The sequence below is a fragment of the Schistocerca cancellata genome, chromosome 8 (assembly GCF_023864275.1).
Source record: "Schistocerca cancellata isolate TAMUIC-IGC-003103 chromosome 8, iqSchCanc2.1, whole genome shotgun sequence".
Taxonomy (NCBI): Eukaryota; Metazoa; Arthropoda; class Insecta; order Orthoptera; family Acrididae; genus Schistocerca; species Schistocerca cancellata.
The window spans coordinates 199,669,794-199,685,238 of record NC_064633.1 but is presented as its reverse complement, the minus strand read 5'-3'; the positions used below and the strand labels follow the sequence as shown (position 1 = coordinate 199,685,238).

General features: G+C 37.5%; 2 protein-coding genes across 2 annotated transcripts in view; one reads left to right on the top strand and one right to left on the bottom strand.

Annotated features, from left to right (window-relative positions):
* The window catches only part of LOC126094939 (THO complex subunit 2), a 313,848-nt gene extending 307,880 nt beyond the window's left edge, over positions 1-5,968 (bottom strand). The window contains 1 exon segment of the mRNA XM_049909587.1: positions 5,823-5,968. Coding sequence (XP_049765544.1) covers positions 5,823-5,887 — 65 coding nt within the window. The 5' untranslated portion in view covers positions 5,888-5,968.
* Positions 5,969-6,116: 148 nt separating this feature from the next.
* Positions 6,117-15,445, top strand: part of LOC126094941 (alkylated DNA repair protein alkB homolog 8) — a 41,338-nt gene continuing 32,009 nt past the window's right edge. Inside the window, exons 1-3 of the mRNA XM_049909590.1 lie at positions 6,117-6,334; positions 6,417-6,648; positions 6,786-6,920. Of these exons, the coding sequence (XP_049765547.1) occupies positions 6,191-6,334; positions 6,417-6,648; positions 6,786-6,920 (511 nt within the window). The 5' untranslated portion in view covers positions 6,117-6,190. The remainder of the gene's footprint in view (positions 6,335-6,416; positions 6,649-6,785; positions 6,921-15,445) is intronic.

Sequence of the window (15,445 nt, the reverse complement as noted above, 5' to 3'; positions counted from 1 at the left end):
TTGTTCACCGTAAGGTCTCTGCAGACATTCTGCAAGTGTCTACGAACAACTGCAATGCTCTGGTTTTTCACTAAAAGAAATTCAATGATAGGTCTCTGCTTGGAATGCACCTCCATTACAGTTGTCATTTCGAAGGCTACACAAAGGAATGCCACCAATCAGAACTTCATGAAACTTCAGAACCTGAATCGGGAATATTCCACAATGTCCCACATCAAAGACTCCATTTTTCAACTGAAGCTGACCAACAAGAAAAAGTGTTGCATTTCTTATTAAACACCACTCATTATTACTAACACAACCAAAAATTGGAAAAAACTGCAATAACAACAATTTTGATGTACAAGAACCAAACAATTCAGCACAGACACTCATAATACAATAAAGAAGTAAACCAACAAAAAAACATAGGCATATTCACCAACCAAAGTCAGCCAACTCACAAATCGAGCAATCTAGCAATAGCAAAAACGACATGTCATCAGCGCAGTCTCTCAAACTGTAAGTCTGGGCTTCTCAAGCCACATACCCCTCCGGCCGAAAATGCAACTTGTACGTACTGGTCCCTGGTCCGAGATGCAACAACTTTGTTCAATCTCACACATTCTTCACAAACATAATACTTCACATACCTGTCAATTAAACTGAAAAACTGTGGGAATTTAATCATGCTACATGCAGGGACAAGTGATCAGGGTGTTGTAATTAAACCTAAGGGAGTGGGGAAGAAGAGTATTTAATTAACATACAAAATGTTACATAATTAGCAGTGCACATATTAAAAAGAACCATCGGATTTACTGAAGGCAACTATTTACAGCCATGCAAATTTACTTTATCAACAATGTTAGAACTTTTTTTACAGTTTACCATTTACACCTATAGAAAAAAAATCTTTTAACTTGATGTAGAATCATATTGACTGTAAAGTATAATTAACTACTTTTTGAGAACATGCATGAATGCATGGATTTTTCATTAACTTTTTTGGTCTTTTCTATCCTAAATTACTTTGTAATTTTTACCAAACAAGCATGAAGGTGGAGAAGAGTCACTCAATGATGCAGTCTTGGCAGGGCAAGAAAAGAGGCAATTATAAAACAGTTGTACGAATGAGTTAGTGTTTTAAATAAATTAATCATAGAAGTTTAAACTGAACTAGTTAATCGTCAACATGAAAAGAAAGGAAAAAAAATAATAATGCCACATTGACAACTAATTGGTATATAATTGTAGTTTACCAAAGCAAACAGTGACGAGTTACAGTTTGGGAAAAAAATTATGAAACAGGGAACAACAAGAGAAAGAAATGGTAGTTTGAAGATGTTAAAATATACTGTTTCTAACAGTATTTTTCTGATTTGCAACATATTAGACAAAAAGCTGTGATGAATTGCATTATTAAAGAGCAGATTTTGACAGGTACAACTGCCATTTTTTTTATTGTTATATGTCATGAAATTGCCTCTCAGATGAAGGTTTCGTATGTCTGAGTGTCCACCACAAAGTAACTTTTAAAGATACTGCTTCAGACAATAACACACCATAGAATGCTCTTGGGCAACCATAAAAATAGCGCTAGAGGGGGCAAAGCAGTGAAAACTTTGGAAAAAACAAAGGCGAATAGAAACATACTTATTTCTTAATACACAGATAAACTGCTACTGATCATCTATTATTTACCTTATTATTAATTTCACTCTATAGATGGGAGCATCTTCGGATAGTGATTTCCCTCACAACAAGACAATAAAGGTTCCAAGCTCGCACTATCACCAACACTAGGTTGGACTCCCCTCCACCCCCACTTACACACAAACCAAACAAACGCTGTTGGTTTAGTATAATGGTCATGACAGCAAAAAAATAAGCTGCTTCTTAGCACTGCATAAAGATCACAGCAAAAACTTTGTGTTCAAAAATACTGCAAATCCTCCCTTTCCTTTACAGCTTTCTCATAGGCAAACACAGTCAATTTTGAGAATTCAAATGAATAGTTGTTTTTCCCAAGTTAGGAGGCACAAGAAATCAGTGACAAGATGCTTATCAAACAACCTGGATCTGAAAGTTGATAAATAATTATCATTTGTCGTGCAGTTTAAGAATCCACATGAGTATATATTCTGCTGGATTGTCACTAAGGATTGGATGATATACCCAGCAAACCATTCTCTAGCAAGTTCTCTTGGAAGAAGTGGGATTGCTGCAATGTTTACACCAGTGCAAAGGAAAGAACATAGCTCCTGTTTCTCACAACTGTTAATCGTGTATGTTTGTTAAATGAGCACTATTTGTTAAGATACTAATATGACTACTACTCTGCTAAAGATCAATCTAATACAGGTATTACCAGGTAAGATGTTGAATCAAATGTCTGGTCAACGGAGGCGTCCGATCCCACTCATCGGCTTTGACCCATGATATGAGGGTCTTGGTATTGTGTGACGTCATGACAGCACGGAGTTTACGTTATGAGTGTGTTGCATTTGTGGATGTCGTCTTGTTGCAGTTGGTGGTGTCCTCTGGTAGTGTATTGAGTTCATTTGGGTGTCAGTGCTTGAAGTGTGCATTTATCGGTCATGACCCTTATAGAAGAATGGAAATTAGTTTCCGTGAGTTAAGAATTAAGTTTCCGTTATGTTTATGTTATTGTGGTGTCGTTTCATGTTACTGGTCTGCTGTTTGTCACGCAGTAAGTCGTTTAATTCAATTAGTAGCTTCTTTGGTTAGGTATGGATATGACTTCTAAGTTTAATAGTGCACGTGTGCAGGCTGAAATGGGGGACGACACATTGTCCGTCATTAAGTTTCTGCGACTTTTTGGGCTTGAGATGAAGATAGTGAAACGCAGCGCATGCAAGCAGAATATGAGAGTTTGGGATTAGTGTGTAGTGCCGGAACTTTTATATGGTAAGTAGTCTTTTTTTGGGTCTATTGTACGTGTGTTATGATGTTCAGTGGGGTTTTTATGTGTTGTTGGGTCAGTGTTATTTACTGCAAGTGTTGATGGTTGATGTTTTGGTATTGGCACTTGTGGTTGATTTATATATCTTAGGAGGAAGTACTCAATTTCAATTTTTTTTTGGTATCGTCAGTTGCATTTGAGCTGCATAGGTCATGGGAAGTGACCGATTGCAATTTGTCATCGTAGTTATGTGTGGCTTTGTGTGTTTTGATATCGCGAACTGTTGTTGACCTATATAGGTCAAGGGAAGTGTTCGATTCCAGTGTGTCATCGTAGCTGTGTGTGTTTTGGTATCGTGAACTGTTGTTGACCTATATAGATCAAGGGAAGTGTACAATTCCAATTTGTCATAGCTATGTGTTCTGGTATCGTGAGTTGCTGTTGACCAATATAGGTCAAGGGAAGCATCCGATTCCAGTTTTTGTTGTTTTAGGTGTGATTATAATTTTTGGAGTAGTTGGTTTTTATTTTGTGGTATCGACAACTGCAGTTGAGTTATGTAGGTGAAGGGAAGTGACCGCTTCCTGTCGATACTGTAAGTGTAGCGGAACTTGGGAATTTTGTGGTGTTTATGTGTGGTTTGGGATCATGGTGTGTGTCTGTACATGTTTATATTTAGTTTGTCCCCACCCAAAAACCACCAATTTCCCGCGCTGGTACCGTTAGTTTGTTTATATTTTTGGAGAGAGATGTGTGTGTTGGTTCTATATGTATTCTTGTGTTTGTTGTCATTTATGAAATGATGTCATAGGCACCGTATGGGAGACATTGAGAATGGTCATTTCTGCCATATTGGTGACGTCATGGGTCAAAGCAGACGGGTGGAATCGGATGCTTCTGTATTCCCCAAATGTCAATTACCTGTTTGAAAAATTACAAATGTGTCACACACAAAATGCAAAACATGATGACACAGTGAGATATACAGAAAAACTCATAATCCAATTTGTACCTCACTAAATGTGCTGTTCAAGTTCAACAGCCTATTGCTTCAATACTATTCATACACAAAATGTACTTTACTGGGATACCTGGTCTTAGTATCACAAAAGATACTCCAGTATAGTCAAGCTGCCATATGATGATCCCTGACTGCTAGAAGTGCTGTTGCCACCTTTTAACTATGAAATGCAAACAACTACAGGTGAAGATACAACAGCCATCTATAGAGCTGCAACATCACTAAGTTGTTGCCATAGAGACATTTACAAAATCACATTACATGACTGTTGGAAGTAGGCGTGTGAAGCAGCTGTGCCCAGCCCACTACATTAGTTAAGAGATAATCTTATGCTGACTTCAACTACATTGAGTCTGTTACCTGAGGGACTGAAGACATCAATCAGTTGCACTAAAATATGTTCAAGTTGTCTACAATGTGAAGGAGAAATAAATATCCTAAACATTTTGCAAGCAAGAAGACAGCCAGCAACTGTAATAATTCTTAGAATAAAGTTACAAAAGCTTTATAAACAGCAAGCTGAATGGCTTGCTACACCATCTACTTTCTTAATCATAGTGGACCATAGGTTCTACCCAATGAAGTTGTCTTGATAGCAGCATCTGCCAGTACAAGGTGTAGTAAACAAATGTGAAGCCTTGTTAACATAAATATACTGCAACTATACCGATACGACCATTTTGAGGGAGCTTAATAAGTCTATTTTTCTCATTGCTACACAGCAATTATACCAAACTGCTTAGAACAACTTCTATTTCCAATAAACTTTCTTATGTGAAAGGCTTGGATAATGGGTACATAAAAATTTGCAAATAAACAATACACTAAAACATAGTCGAATTTTATTTTAAACTATGGCAAAATCAGAACCAGGAAATGTTCCCATTCCGGCTACATGACTGAATTGTATTCTTGACACATGACAATCGAGTCTGGATAGGGTTTCAAATAACAATTGGTTTCACTAGATTGTATCATGTATTATAATGCCTTCATTAAAAACTGTATGTGTGAATCTTTTCATTTCCTGTGCTCTCAGAATGACTGTGCCTTAATGTATGTTACTGAACATGAACTGTTTTGCAGTAGCCCACTACAGACTATGAAATATAGGTGATGGTAGAAGAGGAAAAAATAACTTTCTGTTCGAAATTAATCAACAATACTTTCTCCTAATGTTTACTGTCAAATAAAATATGTAACCTGTGATATTTGATGCCGTCACTAACTAAAACACACACAGAATCATTCTTTTGACGCAATGGGCATTACAAATTCACGTTATCGAGTCACAACCCACCTTCCAGGCAACAGATTTCATAATACTAATTTACTTACAACAACTGGCAATAAAGAGTTCTAATTAGGGAGTAATTTCATTTGTATTAACTATTATTGTGCATAGCTGGTTTGTCAGCTACTAACGCAATATTTGTTTATGCCTCAATTCGTTAATTATTTTGGTTTAACGTAAATATTTGAACTTCCATCAAGGGCAGTTTCGTAATTTCCTTTGTTTTAAACACACGTATGTTTTACATTCACGCATTTCTGGTAATTGTTTTGAAAATTTTTTATAAGTTAGAACAATGCTGAACCTGCCTGCCTATTCCATTGAGCTACAATGCAAACATTTAACGTCTCAAAGCACCTCCAATGTAACGAATAAAAAACAAGACATACAAAACTATTGTTTTCCGCTATCATGACAGCTGCTGTAACAGGTTTACATTAAAAAAATAACTTATTTAAGGTACACCTGAACTACTCAACACCTGGAAGCGGTTCGAAGACGGTTATCCTTTAAAGCTATAATCTCACTAGATATCAGGCATTTGCAACACAACACACGTTATTTTAAAGAAATATATTAATATTCTGTCAGAGTCGACTTACTAATCATTTTTTCCTTGTTTTTCCCAGTTTTTCCATATCTCACATCCAACCACCGAAACAGCCATTTTGAACAAACTACAATCTCAAAAACGCCGTCACAGATATGGACGAATTGTTTCAAAATTACTAGCTCAACATCAAGTACGAAAAATACACATCAAAGTAATTAGCCTCCGTTGTTATATTAAAAGTTATTTTAAACATATTTTACAGCTTAACGTTGAAGTAATATTTATCAACAAACTCAGCAAAAAAACCTCAAATTCGCCATAGATATTCATAAATCATATAGTAGTTGCTCTATAATCTGTGCATTGTGCAAGGTGTTTGGTTGTAAACATTGAACATATGTTCTTTCGGCCGTCGATATGTATGGAGACAGTGATTTAGCTATGGAGAACACCAACATCAGCAGTTACAAGCGAGGTAGAAAAGCTAAACGTAAACAGACGAGATATGCGAGTATGCTTCTACGAGACACAGGAATAAAGTGCGTTGATGTACCAACAACGGTAAGTAGCATTATTCAACTGCGGCGTACTGTTCCCAAATGATGTAGCATCTTTCCTGGTAGTTAAATGACTTTGTTTCCAGAATTTGTTCATTGGTAACGCAGGGCTAGTCAGCGGAATGAAAAGAGAGAGTTTGCTGGAGGTGTTTTCATCATATGGACTTGTAGAAGAAATTGTTATGCTAGAAGGGAAATCGTACAGCTTCATTGTGTACCAGGAACCTTCGGCAGCAGCTCTTGCATATAACGCTGTCCATGGCAAGCAGCTGAAACAACTTAATATGGGATGTCTGTATTTGGCATACACAGAAAAACGTGAGTTCATTAGATTCGTGTCCTCAGTCGTTTATGCCTTTCAGTTATATGTTAAATCAAAAATAATAATTTTGATTTGATTAATTCCTTATTGGTTGTCGATCTCATGTAGACAACTTTATTTCTCAAATTTGCAGTGCCAGATACCCAAAAACTAAACATTAGCAATACTCTTCCATCTGGAATAGAAGTACTTGAAGATTTTGTGACACGGGATGAAGAAAATGTGATTTTGAATTGTATTGACTGGTCTGAAAATGAAACTGATTCAGGTATATCATTTCTGTCGCCAACCTTATAACATTAACATTATGTTTGTAGTGGTATCTTACACTTGTTTAGCCATCAAACCATGAATTGCTTGATGTTGCTATAATAAATAATTTGTAGACATATTAGGCATAATTATATTTAAAAATTAATGATTTGTTGGATTTCTCTCTAATTGCAATCGATTTTGCGATTTGACAGTTACAATCAATAGGTGTAATCTCTCAGTGAATGATAAGAATTGTAATAGTAATCAAACAATAATGAACACTGCTTTTAAACATTTTGACACTCAAACTGCCTAGGCCTCATATATTTCTTTTTCTAACCTACCTAAACAACTCTATATAATTTAACATTTTTTAGATTGGTAATAAAATGACTACAATATGTAGGATGTTAATCTAGTTACTTTATCTGACATTTACTTATAAATAATGGACTGGCAGAATAAAAACGAAGTAAGTAGGTCAGAATTTGGAAGAGAAAGGAAAGGGGGGGAGTGTCAGAATGCTGCCTTTTCTTACATTTAGAGCATAGTTTATTTTCTTGAAGTATTACAGGCTTGGTCATGATAGACCAAACCCAAATAATAAACATTGTGTCAGTTTACCTGTCCCATAATTTTTCCCACCCTTCGTTCCACATGAGTGTCAGAGGAGTATATCTAAAATTGCATCACTACATGGAAAAAAGCTAGTTTACATTCGTTTTGGTTCATCTTTGCTTTTCAGGTGTTAGGTGATTGTTAACTGACATATGGTAGATGAACCAGTCTTTATACATACCTAAATTAATCCTTGTTCCATAGATCATGAATACGACATTTTGTAATGATGTGGAATGTGTCACTTCAACATAAGTTTCCTTTAGGCCTACACAAAATAATATTTTTTTTCAGTTACTACTGCATATCTAACAATTCTTCTATTGAGTAGGAGGAGTTGACGTTCAGGAATACTTTTAATTTGCTTTTAAATGCTGGTTGACTATCTGTCAGACTTTTAATACTATTTGCAAATGACCAAAGATTTTTGTGGCAGCATAATTCACCCCTTTCTGTGCCAAAGTGAGATTTAATCCAGAATAGAAAATTTCTTCTAGTGTTGTAGCTATGCACTTCACTGTTATTTTTGAATTGGGATGGGTTATTAATGGCAAATTTCATACGTGAATATATGTATTGTGAAGGTACTGTGAATATCCCGAGTTCCTTAAATAAATGTCTGCAGGGTGATCTTGGGTGGGCTCCAGCTATTCTGATTACACACTTTTGTGCAATTGTGCACTATTGTGAAAAGATTTGTGTAGGTTCTCAACTCATTATTGAAAATATAAAGTTTTATAATATATAGCTCCCTTACACTTTTACTGAATACCTGAAATTGTTAGTACTACTTTAAAAAAAAATTGTCAGACACATCGGCACGACAAGTTTTTGCAATGTAAGATTATCATGTATACTAGTCATTAACACTCTTATTGACAATTAGCTGAAAATAGATTTAAAGGATTCTAAGTAGCTTTATGGGAATTAGAATATGAAGATATGTTTTGAGTTAGGGAACAATGCAATAAGCACTATACTGTTCTCTGAATAGAACCTGTACAAATGTAGGGTCATCTGAGTACATGACCATCTGTGGTGGGATAGGACAGTTGATTGGTCATGACATTGATACGTGAACCATTCCAGTATGCTCCTGAAATGATTTAGGAAAACCAAAATCAGGATGCCTGAACAGACTAAACTCCTTCAGGACAACTGTCAGCATGACCAATGACGTCATCAAGTAGATTATACAGTATGGCAGCCATGATGTCTACATCTATACTATGCAAGCCACCATGAGATGCATAGCAGAGGGTATGTCCCATTGTACCAGCTATTAGGGTTTCTTCCTGTTCCATTCACATATAGAGCATTGGAATAATGATCATTTGAATGCCTCTGTGTGTGCAATAATTATTATGATCTTATCTTCACAATTCCTGTGTGAGCGATACGTAGTGTGTTGTAGTATACCCCTGGATTAATAATTTAAAGCTGATTCTTGAAGCTTTGTTAATAGACTTTCCCGGGATAGCACGTGTCTCTTCAAGAGTCTGCCATTTCAGTTCCTTCAGTATCTCTGTAACACTTCCACAAATTAAACGAACCTATGAACATTGGTGCTGCCCTTCTCTGTATACGTTCAATATCTGCTGTTAGTCCTAGTTCACTCATTACACACTCTTAAACACAAATAAAAGGAAAAATATTTAACTGCAGAAACTAATGGGAAACATCGAGAATTAGGGATCTACATCCATACTCTGCAAGCCACCTGACGGTGTGTGGCAGAGGGTACTCTGGGTACCTTTATCGGTTCTCTCTTCTATTCCAGTCTCGTATTGTTCGTGGAAAGAAGGATTGTCGGTATGCCTCTCTGTGGGCTCTAATCTCTCTGATTTTATCCTCATTGTCTCTTCGCGAGATATACGTAGGAGGGAACAATATACTGCTTGACTCCTCGGTGAAGGTATGTTCTCGAAACTTTCAACAAAAGCCCGTACCGAGCTACTGAGCGTCTCTCCTGCAGAATCTTCCACTGGAGTTTATCTATAATCTCTGTAACGCTTTCACAATTTTGGGGGAGGGGGGGGGGGGGGCGAACTAAATATATGATAGTCCTAATAATGAAGACATGTTGAAACATATACTACCAAATGCAAAGATCAAACAAACAAAATCCTCACTGTTCAACAAAACTACAGTACCATAACTGCATTGAGTGGGGAACTGATATTAGAAATTTCACTTGACCTGTATGTCTCAATTAAAGTCCACAATACCATGAACCCACACATAGCTCCAAACACACACATAGCTCCACACACACACACACACAAATACAGAACAATCTCACCCCGTCACCCTTCAAAGAAAAAATAATTCTCCTACTGTTTAATGCCCACATTAACAACAAAACCCAAACGTAAATATAACTAACATAAAATAACAATTTATACAATGCTGCTAAAAATCTGTCAAAAATGTTCCAGCAATTCACTTGAAACTCACTATTAAAATTAAATAACTACTAACTAAACCCCATCCAAATAGGTCTCAGAAGACCTTAATTTTACTGATCGACTGCCGTATCACCCTCAGCCTATAGGCATCTCTGGATACAGGTATGGAGGGGCGTGTGTTCAGCTCACCATTCTCCCGGCCATTGTCAGTTTTCGTGACTGGAGCCACTATTTAATGAAGTAGCTCCTCAGTTGTTCTCACAAGGGCTGAGTGCGCCCCACTTGCCAACAGTGCACGGCATAAAAGTCCTAGCCAAGCCCAACAGCGCTTAACTTTAATGATCTGATGGGAACCGGTGTTATCTCTGTGGCAAGGCTCTTCGCCGTTAAATTAAACAACCTTTCCTGAACAGATTTATTGCAGACATCATCTGATGAAAGAGATGTGTCAACTGAATATGAAATGTTTTGCTGAATTTTTTGATCAGTTAAATCCTTAAAACAGTCCTCTGGAGTTGTAGGTAAATCTTCGTCTATATTTTCTCGAGTATTTGTGAATTCCAGTCAATTAAGAAGCTGCTCAAAATGTTTTGCAGTTATGAGGGACATTTCATAAATAATGCACAGGTTGGTAGTACTGTGGTTTGTTTGCTGTAACAACAATGAAATTTACAGAGATAGAGTTGTGAGTTTGAGGAAGAAACACAGGTTTTTGTTTTTCGCTGTGTACTCCAACATAAAATTGGCGAGAGGTAGAAATGGACCCTGCAGAGTTCTTAGGTACTGTGACTGTTGAAAACCAGGAGGTCATACATCCAGAACTAAACTTTACACGATGAAAATCCGACAGAAATCCGTAGTGCAAGTGAAGTTTGTGATGAGTTTTGGGTTAATAGTTTTCATGGTGGTGATACAAGCATAGATGATAAACCAAGACACAAAAGGCCAAAACTATCGAAAGGTGAACGGAGTGTGAAACTTGTGGCAGATGCCCTTGAAGAAGATTGCCGTGTGACTTGTGAGGACCTTTCTGAAGCCACAGGAATGCCCTCAACATCATTATTCCATATTCTGAGAAATGATTGGAAGTAGAGAAAAATTTCTGTGAGATGAGTCTCACACTATTTTACTACTGAAGAGAAACAGAAATGCCTGGACATTGCACCCTTGCTCAAACAATTATTCAACTGGGAAGGTCAAGGGTTCTTGGTTGAATTGTCATTATCAATGAAACATGGTTTAGAGACTTTGAACCAGAGTTGAAATCACAGTCCAATGAGGAGAGCTGCAGATTCTCCACATCGAAAATAATTTCGACACTCTTAGTCAAAGCTCAAGCAAATAATGATTTCTGCTTATGATCACCAAGGAATCATCATGTTCCATGTGGAACAAGTGTCACAGCAGTGTATAGTTATAACTTCATTCAAAACCTGTGCAGAAAAAGGCACAAAACCCAAATTCATTTTCTTGAGGCTGCATATCAGCAATGTTGTAGCCCACAAACTTTGGTAATACAGATGGAAAGTGTTGCTGCATCTTCCCTATAGTCTCGACACGAGTCCACCAAACATCAGCTTGTTCCCGAAGTTGAGAAAACATATGCATGGACATTGTTATCTTTCTCTGGAAGAGCTTTCTACCACTATAACCCGAGCCATTCAACTGGTGAACAGAAGTGGTCATGGATGGAATAATAGAGTTTCTGAGACATTGGGATTCAGTCATAGAGAAGCAGGAAGACTGAATTGAAGGACTGTAAAGATACATTGAAGGAAAAAAAGTGGAAGTAAAAGAAATAGTGTGCATTATTTATGAAATGTCCCTCATACTTCACAGTTTTCAGTGTTTCTTAAGCCATGTCTGCTATTTTCATTTATCAAACCCGCAATTCATGTTTGGTATTAATCATGGGTATTACTTTTTGGAAAGGTGGCTCAGTGGGTAGCACACTGGACTCACATTTGGGAGGACAATGGTTCAAATCTCCGTCCAGCCATCCAGATTTAGGTTTTCCATGATTTCCCTAAATCACATCAGGCAAATGCCAGAATGATTCCTTTGAAAAGAACATGACCGATTTCCTTCTCCATTTTTTTCCTAATGTGAGTTTGTCTCTAACGAAGACAATGTCAACTAGACATTGAACACTAATCTTCCTTCATTTTTACTACTGTGCTCATCTACTTTGTCGTCATGTTCAGTTAATTTAACATCTTGTGTATCTGTCTGTATTCACATTAGTAGTATCTAAGCATTCAATGCTGCCCCTTGAAACATTGCCATTCCCTCGAGACTTCAGCTCTTCTGCTAAGTTACATTAGCATTCTGCTGTCTGTTTTAGCATTTCATTCCGCTTTTAATTCAGTGTTTGATTCATCTAGTTTACCATCTAAGTCAGCAAGAGTTTTCAATAACTCTTCCATTGATCAGTTGTTATTGGCATACAGTTACAGCAATAAGAATTCTACAAAAGCTTCTTCCCAGTCAACATTGACAACATGTGAGTGAGTTTGTTACAAAAATGAAACTAATCTTTTGAGCACTAAATTCACTCCAAACGTCCCTAATCTGCACCATCACCCAAATCTCCCTTCTCAGTTCACATGGTGTACATAATTAAAGTTCCAGTTTCACAATGGTTTAGAAATAGACCACTGTTCAGAATGACGTCAAATTAGAACAGCATATTATTGGAAATGGCGGCAGTGGCTGAGAGTTACCAGGTGGGAAGTGCAAGTCTTATTGAGTGCGACGCCACATTGGGTGACTTGCGCGTTGACAATGGGGATGAAATGATGATGATGACAGCACAACACCCAGCCCCTGACATTGGTGCACAAAAGACTCTCATAGTGTTAACCAGTGATGGTACAGGTAAGAGAACCTGCAGGACTATTCTCCTGTGGGGAGGGGGGGGGGGGGGGACTGCCCTGAGACAAATGATGCCATCAGCCTACACCACATAGTCAGAGTGACATTTGCAGAGTGAAGTGCCTGTCGATGTGCATGCAGATTTTCCATTAGCCGGATTCTGCAGTTCTGTATGTTGACATGTCTTTGGAGATGCAAATGGACTTCCTCAGGTCACAGAATGTCCCACGGCTATTCATTGCCCATGTCCAGCAAGAAATTCCAGGATGAACTTTTCTCTTACTGACAGGTCAGCAAGAAGCAACTCCTGAACATAGGTGATTTTGTATAGATAGCAATGCAGGATGTTTCATAGGATTTTATGCACCTTGCTAGCACAAATGTCCACTGTTTGGGCAATTCCCCATGCATTGCATATTTGCTCACCACCGCTCGACACCTCTTGCATTGCTGTGGCCTTGACCTTCGGCAGATGTTGTATTAACTGTATTCCTCTCTGCCACACTGCATTTCAAAAATTCCTATCTTTTCAAATATTGTAATCGTTTTCCCTTAAGAAACATCAGACCAATGCCTTTTTTTGTTACCCGTGAGTGACTGGAACTTCTGCAGGGTTACTAGTGCACATTTACTGTTCTTGTAAAGGAGCTTTACCGGCAGTATGCTGTCCTTCATGGGAACAGTCATATTTGGCATCTCAGACACAAACTGAGGAACAGCCCTGTGCCCCGCATCTGTTGTTATTCATATTCTGATGCTTACAGTGCCATCTCTTGGTCAAACTTTTGTTAAATATTTTTTGTTCCATGACTTTTTCCCCTGTGTCAGTAATGTGCAGTTCAAATGTGATGTCATACTGATAAGTTATTCTCTTTCTACAGCGTTTTGAAACTGGAACTTTAATCATGGACAGCCTGTACATTGATTTCCAACACAGATTATTCTGGTCTTGTCACCAGGGTGCCACAGTGCACTGTTTCTTTTTAAATAACTGTGCGAGCTTAGGTTTACATTTGCTTAATTCTTCATGGCTGTAACTTTCTGCAGCTGAAATAGCAAATACACGACCATGGTTCTGCAAGAGAAGCAGACTTTGTACATGATGTTCCTTTCAACAAATATTAATTTTTAAATAAACATAATAGAGGGAAACATTCCACATGGGAAAAATATATCTAAAAACAAAGATGATGTGACTTACCAAACGAAAGCGCTGGCACGTCAATAGACACACAAACATACACACAAAATTCTAGCTTTCGCAACCAACGGTTGCTTTGTCAGGAAAGAGGGAAGGAGAGGGAAAGACGAAAGGATTTGGGTTTTAAGGGAGAGGGTAAGGAGTCATTCCAATCCCGGGAGCAGAAAGACTTACCTTAGGGGGGAAAAAAGGACGGGTATACACTCGCGCGCGCGCGCACACACACACCCATCCACACATATACAGACACAAGCAGACACACAAATTTACAATTCTGTAGATAATCTCACAAAGTGCAAGAACTTCCTTGATTTCAAACTTCACAGTATAGAAAACATTACTTGCATGGACATCTTGAGTTCATATATCTGCTCTAGTGTGAGATGCCAGCTCAAGGAGAATACACAAAGTCCGCACATATACCACAACTCGTGGTGATGCAACGAACAACTTCCTATTCTTAATCCCGAAACGTACATGCTTTAATGATTGCAGCCATCATTCATCAGAGAAGTAGATGTAGGGATACACATAACTCAACAGAGTGATATATAATGCCACAGTGCCATAATAATATTCAGTTCTTTTAATAGTTCTTTACAGCGAGCCTGACTGTTATTTCTAGTTTTTTTTTCCCCCCTCAGATTAAAATTTTTGTTGATGTTTTGTGTTTTTGATTCTCAGAAAAAAATCCCATAGATAATAATTCAGTGTACGTAGGAATAGTGTGTCTCCACAAGACATTGGCTGTTACAAACTAATGATAGAACCCTAAGAGCGTAACATATTGACGTGTTACTCTCTCATTCTTTTTGCCATCATCTTTCTGTGTTCACTCCATATTAATTAACAGTCAGCCTTCAACATTAAAAACTACATGTTTGTTACAGAGTCTATAGATAGATAGATCAGAGTCTATGATAATGTGGCAGAATTGTTTTCCCTCTTCATGATACATACTGGTACCTTGTTTTCTATACTTTTTCCTGGGGACACCAATGTTTAAACTTTTCTTTTCTGGCATTTTTTTTACTAAAAATTTATCATCAGCAGACATGTGAACACCATCTGTCTTTTGCGCCCCATTTTCCACGTAAGATTGGAAGCAACTATTTGCTAACCCGATTGCATCTAGTCCTCCTAGCTGGTTTAGTTGTATTTTATGGTCAACAGAGACAAAAGACTTGGACAAGTCTAAGAATATTCCTGTAACACAGACAAACATCTTCAAGAGCTTCAAGCACCACTTTCATGAACTATGTTATGGCATATATTGTACTTTCCCCATTTTGAATATAAAATTGTGCTTCATTAAAAGGGTTGTATATATTCATGTAACTCATTAGTCCATGGTTCATGATTGATTCATTCATTTTTGAGAATACAGACAGTAATGAAACATGCTTGTTATGTTCAATACTCTCCACACTATCTTTC